Genomic DNA, 10563 nt, shown 5'->3' with positions numbered 1-10563 from the left:
CAGAACAGCCCGGACGGAATCCCCTTCATCATCAAGAAGTGCACCTCCGAGATCGAGAGCCGAGCCCTCAACATAAGGTAAAGCATGGGAATGGTCGTAGACCCGTCTTCCCATAAGTAAATTAACTATAATAAAAACATACATACCGTAATTCCTCTAATAGTAACCCCGGCTTGTATTTGTTTCAACTGTAGCGGGTACCAGGCTTGTATTAGGAGGAGGCCTGTATAAGAGGGAGGCCTATATTTCAAATTTTCAAACGGATCATAATGAATAAATCAACATTTTGTGTCAGTTTGAACCCAGTAAAATGTACTGGGTTCATTTATTGAAACCAAGTACTGTATGAAATAGTAAACAGTGCAATTACAGGTGGTCACTGGTCATTTCAACGTTTTCAAAGTGAAATCAAGTAACTAGCTCAGTATGCAGCTCAGTATATTAGTAACCCCGGCTTGTATTAGGAGGCCGGCTTATAATTGCTTAGCTCAAGAGCGCACCCGGCCATTAATAGAGACCCGGCTTGTATTTGAGACCCGGTTACTATTAGAGGAATTACTACTAGTAGTAGTAGGGTAGTACTACTGTCATTCTCTTACACTCTCTATTTACGACTGTAGTGATTTATAGCATCCTTGTGTTTTGTTCCATACACTTTATAGATTTATTGTATGGTGAAGCAGTAGTATATAGTATACATGTATCTGCCGAGGAGGTTGTGTTTTCGTCCACGTTTGTTTGTCTGTCTGTCTGTGAAGAAAAAGTAATTGTCGATTGCCATCAAATTTGATTTGCACATTCATGACCCCAAGAGGATGTAACCTGGTGACCCCCTGCTGTGGTGTCTAGTAGGGCTGCAACTAACGATTATTTTGGTAATCGACGAATCTGTCGATTATTTTTTCGATTAGTCGACTAATCTAACGATTATTTTTGTCATTCGATTAGTCGACTAATCTAACGATTATTTTTGTCACACCCTCAATCTCTGCTTCCTGTGGGCATGGCTCCTTCTCCAATGCATGTTTTACCTCACATGCTGCACACCTGTGAATGTCACCCTGTTGTCCAGTCCCTCTGCCTTAACAGTTAACTTAACATAACATGATGATCCCATAGCAAATTAAAATAATGGCTCATGAAACATTTGAATTTGGATCTTAAGCAACTTTAAATCAAAATGTATTTGAACAATACAACAATCACTCATAACAAGATAAATAAATTAAATAATACAAATTAAATTGGAAGTGTTTAACTGGGGATGTTGTTTGCTCCTGACAAGAGTCTCAAAGTCTGGGGTGATGGTAGACAAAGCAACTCTGAGGTCATGCTCAATGTCCAATCTGTTCCTCTGCTTTGTCTTCAGCTGGACCAGAGCTGAGAAGCCACTTTCACAAAGATAGGTAGTGCACAAAAAAAAATGATATAATTTTAATTTCTTTTTATTTTTATGACTAATCGACGCAAAAATTCTGCGTCGACGAGTTTTTATGATCAACGTCGTCGATTATGTCGACTAATCGTTGCAGCCCTAGTGTCTAGCAGGAGCCCGGTGGGGTTTGAATCGTGGTGCTGCTATTCTCACGGAACTAAAAACAGAACTCAACAGCTTATCAGATCATGATTCATGATGGCATCTGAACCATGTCATCCTTCTTGGTATCCTACTGATGATATCAGTTATTTTGATAGTTGATGAACTCAAACTGTGTGAACCACGAATCTGAAGAATGTCGGCAGACCTCTTGGCGGAGGTTTAAGATGAGAAGAGATATTCCTTTATTGATCCCCTTGGGGAAATGTGGGCACCATAGCAGCATGGGGAGGGGAGGCACAGGTATGGGCAGGGTAATAGTAGAAAGACGTAATATAGGCAATAAAATTTGATCTGAATATAAAGATATGAGAATAAATAAACGGTGTAAACAATATAATTAACTCTGAATATAGAAATATGAGAAAGATAACAATAAATCAAATAAATATAGGCAATCAATCATTTGAATCTGAATATATATTATATACACAAGTGCAGTATACCCAAGGTACCCTAACTGGCATGATTTGTATATTGTCATATGTTGTAGCCTGTTCACGTTTGCACTCTACCGAGCACATTCTCATAGTTTATATAGTGATTCCCTCTGTATTTCTATACTAATTGTTGTGTGTGGGTGAAAAACCCACAGGAATGCTATAGTTTAACTATAGTTAATTCTCGTATGGATTAGTTACCATTTCTCTGTATAAGCCTTCATTATCTAACTGTTGGGTGTTTGTGTGACTAAAATACATGAAACAGCTGTGGAGTTAGATTCGCTCCGTAAGACGAGGCTTTAAAAAGCTTAGTTATGAATTTGCTTGTTTATCCCATTATAGGGCATTTACCGCGTCAACGGCGCTAAGTCGCGCGTCGAGAAGCTGTGTCAGGCTTTCGAGAACGGCAAGGAGCTGGTGGAGCTGTCTGACCTTTCACCTCATGACATCAGCAACGTCCTCAAGCTCTACCTGAGACAGGTGGGTCTCTCGACGTTATGTCTGTGTATCACTCGGCCACGGATATCACGATTTCATCCTTTTGAGCGAGCGGCTCGGTGTGCGTTACCTTGACCCTGCTGCTCCTAACCTCGGCCATTCTCCGCCCGCGTGTGCAGTTACCCGAGCCGCTGATCCTGTACCGCCACTACAACGACTTCATCGGCCTGGCCAAGGAGTGCCAGCGGGTGTTGGTGGAGGAGCCCGAGCCCGCCAAGAGGCTCCAGATGTTGGAGAAGCCCAGCCTCAGCGTCCCGCTGAACCGAGTCATCTTCAAGATCCGAGACCTGCTCCGCCAGCTGCCCGTGGCGCATTTCAGGACCCTGCGCTTCCTGGTGGCTCACTTGCACAGGTGAGGAGGCCGGGGGGGGCAGAACCCAAGAACCCAACCGAGATTATTATCCGACGGTAGCCCCGTCCGCACGCAAACTCTGACCCACAGACGGGGGCACTTCCTCATCGTAGAGCAGACACAGGACCCTGCACTTCCCCATGGCACGTAGGAAGTAGCAAGCAGTACATATTGCTCATATTTCTATTCATAGAACTGGGATATTTACTGGGAAGTCCGGGCATCATAGCAGCTTTGGGGGAGGGGGGGGGAGGGGGGTTACAGGTATGGGCAAGGTAATAGTAGAAAGACGTAAATATAGGCAATCAAATTTTATCTGAAAATAAGAAATTTGATTCAAGATTTAATCGTTTATCACCATTTCAATGAAACGTTGATTGTAATTTGTCTTGGTCAGTGCAACAACAATCATACACATACGGTACAATAAATACTCATCAGCATAGACATGGAAATATTACACAAAGTAAGCAATTAACTAAATACTCATAGGCATACGGATACATAATAAGTGCCTGGAGTATGTTTTAGCATTCCTAAGAATTTATTTCTAATGTAAAACAATCGATCTCCCCCCCTAACCCAGAGTGGCGGAGCAGGCGGAGGAGAACAAGATGACGGCCAGCAACCTGGGCATCATCTTCGGCCCACGCTGGTGAAGCGCGCCAGACGGACGCCGAGGTGTCCCTGTCCTCCCTGGTGGACTACCCCTACCAGGCGCTGATGGTGGAGCTGCTGGTGCGCCACTACCGCGTGATCTTCGACGTGTCGCCCGGGTCCCCCTCCCGCCACCCCGCCGCCGGCCAGGCCTCCCCCAGGCTCACCCCCAGGAGAAGCAGCAGCAGCTCAGCCGGCACTCCACCTCGCTGGTGGACATCAAGGAGGTGAGGAGGAGGATTTGATTTGATTTGATTTGATTTGATTTGATTTGATTTGATTGATTTGATTTGATTTGATTTGATTTGATTTGATTTGATTTGATTTGATTAGGGATCCCCATTAGCTGGTGCGATAGCAACCAGCTAGTCTTCCTGGGGTCCACACACAAAAAAACATACAAAAACAGTCACTATTGCAAAAACGAAATTATTAAAAGTCAGTACACACATGCATAATGAAACTACTGTAACAATTAAGATAGCTAAAATTACATTAGTGTAAAACTAACACTTTACAGTGTTAAAAACTATTTAAAAACAATTTAAGATTCTTTTTAAAAGTGAATCTACTGTAAATGCAGCAGAGGTTCCGAGGCAGGCCATTCCAAAGAGTTAATGCGCTGGTTCTAGGACCTGGCAATTCAAGCTGCCCACTACTGGAACCTCTAGTGTAATGCTCGTGCACAGCACAGTATTACTAAAAACAATCTGATTATGTATAAAAACAGGAGTTTTACTGCTCATGACCAACTTGAACAGCACAAGTATATTAAAAGACAATCTATTTTCAACGTTAAGCCAAGAGAGGAGGAGCAGCGGAGGGTCGCCGAGTACCTTCAGATTTGTTTTAATTAGGAATGGCCGTCGAATATTCGAATAGTCGTTAAATTATAAAAGATCTAATCGTTTTCCCTTGTTTTTACTGGCAACTATACACAGTGTAGTGTATTGAAAGGGGACCCTATTAACTGTTACACCGCTGAACGGCATCCTGGGTACAGGTAGCTAGCTAGCTAGCCAGGTAGCATAACAGCCTGTTAACAGAAAAGAAGGACGAAGAAAGAGAGACTGGAGATGTTACATGGTAGCAACGTTTTGTACGTTTGCCATGTTGTGTCACTAAGCTCACACATTTCAATGTAACGTTCAGGGTTAATGCTTTTGTTCCCGGAAATACGCCAACCGGGTCCGCTAGTGGTCGCTGTTAGCAATGACGGCTTGGATTATCTCAAATTCCCTATTGAGTAAAAGAAAACAATTACGTTTAACGTGGACGTTTAGACATATCAACCATGGAACTTTCGGAATTAATGCTTTTGTTCCTGGAAATAACGTTGGCCTCCTGCGACTCACAAATATCTAACTGTTTTAAATGACAGCAGCCAGCTAGCTCGCGTGTGTGTGTGTGTGTGTGTGTGTGTGTGTGTGTGTGTGTGTGTGTGTGTGTGTGTGTGTGTGTGTGTGTGTGTGTGTGTGTGTGTGTGTGTGTGTGTGTGTGTGTGTGGGGGGGGGGGGGGGGGGGGGGGGGGGGGGGGGGGGGGGGGGGTAGTTCCCAGTGACTATCAGTTGCCCATCCCTCATTTTCATTGAGACTTGTATCCTCCTGCTGTTATTTTCAGCATCTGACTACAAAGAGATTGATTTGTTGCTGCTCGGTTAAAATGAATCCTAACTCGTGTCATTCCTCCGCAGAGTGCCAAAGTCTACAAGAGACACTCGTCGGTGATCCCCTCCTCTCACATCCTGGACGAGGTGCAGGAGGTCCAGCCGGGCATCGACAGACGAGATGTCTCCGCCTTGGACAGACTCAACGGGGTCCAGATGTCCGGCGAGCTCCAGAGGTCCACCCTGGTGTTCGGACGTCCCAGTACCAACTCCGCCTCCGCCTCCGCCTCCACCTTCACCTCCACCTTCACCTCCACGGCCCCAAAGGTCCAGCTACGCCACCAGCGCGGCAGACTCGTGTCCCGGCCGATCAGCATGCCCCTGGAGCCCCTGGTCACCCCCGCCCAGGTCAGCGAAAGGAACGTCCGGAACGCCGCCGCCCCTAACGCCGACGCCACCTCCGCTGAGCGGGGGGAGCGCGTCCCGACACCATCCAGGAGGCGGCGGAGCCGGAGAAGACCCGTCCCGGGGGCTCGTCGCGGGTCAGCACCTACTACATCACGCCCTTCATCGACACGCAGGCCATGCAGAGGAGGACCTGGGACAGGAAGTACAAGCACTACGACGTCACTGCGAGGACGGCCAAGATCGTGGGCAACCTGCCGCCGGCCAGCAGCCCCGGGGCGCAGCCGGGAACGTCGCCGACGCCGGCCGGAACGTCTGGAAGCCCGGCGGCGAGCAGCGTCGGCACCATCCTCTCCCACAGCCCGTACACGGTCTCTTTCAAGCCGCTCAGGACTTCCAGATGGGAGAGCGACGCGGAGAGCTCGGCCAGCGAGCCCAGCGTCTCCTCGGCCGGCGCCCCGATCACATTCAGGGCCCCCGGACTCTGCAGCCCCCGCCGGGAACCTTTTACAGACCCCCCCTCTCCGCCGGGGGCAGAGCCAGGACTCTGCCGAACTGGACTACCACCATCACCACCGTCACCACCACCACCAGCACGACCTCGACCCCCTCCCCCACCTTCACCACCCACACGGTCAGCACCTCCCCCACCCCGGCAGCCCCACCCACATGGTCAGCCCCTCCCCCACCCACATGGTCAGCCCCTCCCCCACCCACGGTCAGCCCCTCCCCACCCCCGGCAGCCCCACCCACACGATCAGCCCCTCCCCCACCCACACGGTCAGCCCCTCCCCACCCCGGCAGCCCCCCACAGCGGAGGCTCCGCTCGCAGGACTCTGTAGACACTTCGGATGACCCCGAGGTCTCGACCTCCGCCGCCCTCTCGCCCCCCCAGTCCCCGGCTCCCGGCAGCCCCGACGAACTCAGCCCCGGCGAGGCCAAGCCCGTCTACCAAAGACTGCGTCCTCGACGCCTGCAGGAGCTTGAGCACAGGGAGGCGCATTTCGTCTGAGTGTGATAAGCCAAAAAAATATGAAAAAGAATGAAAAGAATTCCTACACGTGTAAATAGAAATGTATCGCTGTGCCATAGTGTATATTGAAAACACTTATTATTGTTTTTATCAGAAGGGTGAGAGTGAGTGAGAGTGTGAGAGAGAGAGAGAGAAAGTGCACGCCTGTGAAAATGAACCGTGAAAGTGTTACATATGTGCTAAATAATATATTCTTTGTTACATGTTTTAAGTCATAGCATGAGCAGTGGTTGAGCCTCCCAAACATTCAGAACATGCACTTAGTCTTAAGTGTGATGTGTGTTTTATTTTCTTCTTTTTATATAAAACTATATTTTACTTTTTAAAGAAATACCAGCCACACAGTTGACCTGCTCTGTAAAGAATTGTAAGGCAATTGTGGGCCTATCATTAGTCTGTTATACAGTGTAAGTACACGTGACTACATGTACAATAAGTACATATCGATTCCCGCTGTGTATGTAATGTTATTTTATTGTAACCACACAATGCACTTACTCAATGCAGGTTCTAATTCTAATGGTGCCTTTAATGTTTGGAATTTTGTTTCAATGGCATTGCATGGAATTCCACAAGGTTGGACATATTTTTAATATGAGGTTGTTATTGGAAAGGTTTTATATATATTTTTTTTGTATGTAGTTTGCTCAGTGTAGCCTGTGATTGGTACATCTGATTCTGTATGTAAACCCCATGTATCTGTTTACATTTTATATTCAGACATTACTTCCAATTGCATGTCGGTCCTAGTAATTTGTCTCATCGAATTATTCGGACTATACAAAAGAGACATGCAAACAGTCCTTGCTGCAAATTAAAAGTGTAGTTCAAACCCTCTGTACACGTGTGTGAACGCCTCACTCCGCCTCGCGCCTCCACCCCGTCGCCGCCGTTAACCCTTTCACCACCACACTATCAAATGGTTAACCCTTTCACTGTGACAATACGGAAGGTTAACCCTTTCACTGCCACACGACAAAGGGTTACCCCTTTCACTACCACACTACATACGGTTAACCCTTTCACTGCCACACTACAGACGGTTAACCCTTTCACTACCACACTACAGATGGTTAACCCTTTCACTACCACACTACAGCATGTTAACCCTTTCACTACCATACTACAGACGGTAACCGTCTGTAGTGTGGTAGTGAAAGGGTTAACTGTAGTGTAGAGAAAGTGTTAACCGTATGTAGTGTGGTAGTGAAAGGGTTAACTAGTGTGATAGTGAAAGGGTTAATTGATAGTGAAAGGGTTAATTGCGTCAGCTGAGTTCACGTTGTGTAACTGTGTCATGAAGGAGACTTGCCGAAGGGGGCTCCTGCCGGTGCCTGCCTCAGCGGTATAGAGCGTAGTAGCCTATATTTACACCACGCTAAGCCCCGCATTTACCTGAGGTCTCTGTGTAAAGCCGGTACCTGCTACCATTGTGCACACAGGCTCCCGGCAGCCTCCAGTGTTGCTATTCTGCTGCCGTTGAAGCCTCTTCACCGTCTCGGCCATAATCACTTGTGTCATCTGTTCCCCTCTCAGCCGAGCCGCTCTCAGTGACTCACCCTACTACACCTGCTTAACACAGAACCCACCAACAACCTCTCTTAACGCCCCCCCCCCCCCCCCCTCCTATCCACCCCCCCTCCCCCTTCCGCGCCAAAAGTCTACACACAAACACTCCAACACAAACAAGGTCTTCATCCATCTCCCCCCCGCCCCCGAGTTGATTCCACTTGAATTCTGTCCAAAAACGGATGATTGTTGTCTTTTTATTTTCCCTTCCTCTCCCCCCTGCCGGTCCACGTTGAGCTGGGGAGATTAGAGCAATCAGATTAGGAGTGCGGCTGACCCTGGAGGCGTCGGGGAGAGTGGGCTGCTGTGTTGTCCGACGAAGCTCTTCTTCTTACCGTGGCTTCAAATGTCTGCTGTTACTTCTCTCGTTTGTCCACCCCTTTCTCTAGATGTCGTTTGACTTTTATATCTTTCTACCAGAGGTAAGGCTCTCAGGGGTAAAGTGTTTTCCTGCGTGTGTTGACTTGACGGCATAAGATAACGGCGGTAATGAGGTTGCAAAAGGCTGCGGTCATAGTTCTCAGCATGTCAATATGATGGGGGGGTTGGTTCTTGTGGTGTGTTATTTTGTAGTATCTTTTTCTTTCATCAAATGTAATATTCAGACGCCTTGCGGCAATTTACGTGAGGCTTCAGAAATGCTTGCAGGTGTTGAGGCACATTTTTCTCATTTCTTGGTGATACTCTTGCGTAAAGAAAGGAGCCCCGTCACGCTTAATTACTGTGTGAGTAATACGATGACTCCAGAATAGGCAGACGGATAATGACAGTCTTTTTCTTCTCTCTTTGACGTTTCTCAGTGTTTCGCCTCCTGTTGTTGTTGTTGTCGACAGGTGTTTTTACCTCTTGGCTACAGCCGTCTGGAACCCCTCCAGAGTCAGGACTGTATTGTGCATTTCAACCTGAACAAATTGCTCTACATTCTAACCGTGGAAGTAATTACTGTTTTATACGATGTCTAGAAAAGGAATCGGATCAGTGTCATTTGGAACGATGTGTGCAGCATGTCCTATATGTATACGATTGCTATCAGTGTCGTCCCCTTTTAGACCCATGAGTCGACTATTCGGTTGTTATGGTCTTGGTTGATTACGATTTTATTCTTTGCATAATACGTTTTAATGATATATTTTTAATTTTATCCGATGCTGAATGGGTCATTTCAAAGAAAACTATAAGCATGAGATTTATAGGACCCATGGAGATGGCCGTATGTGGGAAATGGCGTTTTACAGATTTGTTGGTTAAATCAGCTATTCAATTGGCCGAGAATATCCTATGACTGTTAGTCGATTGACAATTGTTTGAGTGGAAGATGACGGCCCTCATTGATGGTGGAATAGGGGACATGTACATGTTGTCACCCCCATACAGTACACACATTGGTGCAACACGCACACTTTAAATTCAAAGGTGCTTTTAGCAAAGCATTTGACAACATATTACAATGTAGAATTATCATTTCAAAACAAAACATAGGTTTTTATGGTTTCTTAAAATAAAAGAAGAAATATGATAATAAACCTAATAAAAACTAAGTTCACTTTTTATCAAGAAAATGTAAGAACATTTGTATAATACATACATATGGCTCAGAATATACATGAATAAAACAACGTGAAGTCACAACACTGTCCCTCAGGCTATGCCCTGCTGAGACACACTGAACAGCTAGTCCACCAGTGGATCCTCGCCGAGGAGCACTGGGGTTTGTTCCTCCTATTCTAAGAGACAAGTTTGGGATTCTTTCTGTAAATTCCAAAACGAATGATTCACAAATGTTGTCCATTCTTTCACGGTGTAGGAAAACGAACAATCACTGTGGAACATGAAACATCACAGTGTGACTAATTTCACTAGTCACACACACACACACACACCAGTTCCACCTTTTCCTGTGGCGATAGTGTTGACTAGTGTTGAGTTTGGTACGGGTGTGAAACGGTGATTGTTAGTATGTGAACAGTGTTGAACTTGCCTCCCCCAGGTGTATCACAGTCTGATGACCCCTTCCAGGGGTTGAGTCGCGGCGTGATGAATACAGGGCGTCAAATTCGCCTGCTGTTATGGAAAAACTGGACTCTCCGCAAGAGACAGAAGGTAGATTATGTCCACCTGCCAGCTTCACTCGTAGAATACTAACTAAAAATATTAGATTAGATTAAAATGTATTGTCGTTATACAGCACAAGTACAGTACAATGAAAATAAGTTTGGCATCCAACCAGAGTGCAAATGTAGCAGTAAAGTCCAACAGTAATATACAATGTACATGTGATTAAACTGGGTATAAAATATATAAATTAGTACTACTGAGTAATAGTGCTAATCAGATGTATGTACAGAGTTGTAGTATTAATATGTACAGTGATACAGGTATAAAGACACTAGACACTATGGTGA

General features: G+C 46.2%; 1 protein-coding gene across 1 annotated transcript; it reads left to right on the top strand.

Annotated features, from left to right (window-relative positions):
* Positions 1-3: 3 nt before the first annotated feature.
* LOC311248174 (rho GTPase-activating protein 29-like) lies at positions 4-7423 on the top strand (the record flags this gene model as incomplete). The annotated part of the gene is given in 9 exon segments (XM_084339108.1): positions 4-76; positions 2381-2520; positions 2658-2890; positions 3477-3545; positions 3547-3710; positions 3713-3774; positions 5242-5635; positions 5638-6030; positions 6033-7423. Coding segments are annotated over 9 exon segments (2067 nt in total), but the record flags the coding sequence as incomplete, so codon positions are not given.
* Positions 7424-10563: the final 3140 nt, after the last annotated feature.

The sequence above is a fragment of the Notolepis coatsorum genome (assembly GCF_963971535.1).
Source record: "Notolepis coatsorum genome assembly, contig: SCAFFOLD_3970, whole genome shotgun sequence".
Classification (NCBI taxonomy): Eukaryota; Metazoa; Chordata; class Actinopteri; order Aulopiformes; family Paralepididae; genus Notolepis; species Notolepis coatsorum.
This window is presented reverse-complemented; position numbering and strand designations above follow the sequence as displayed.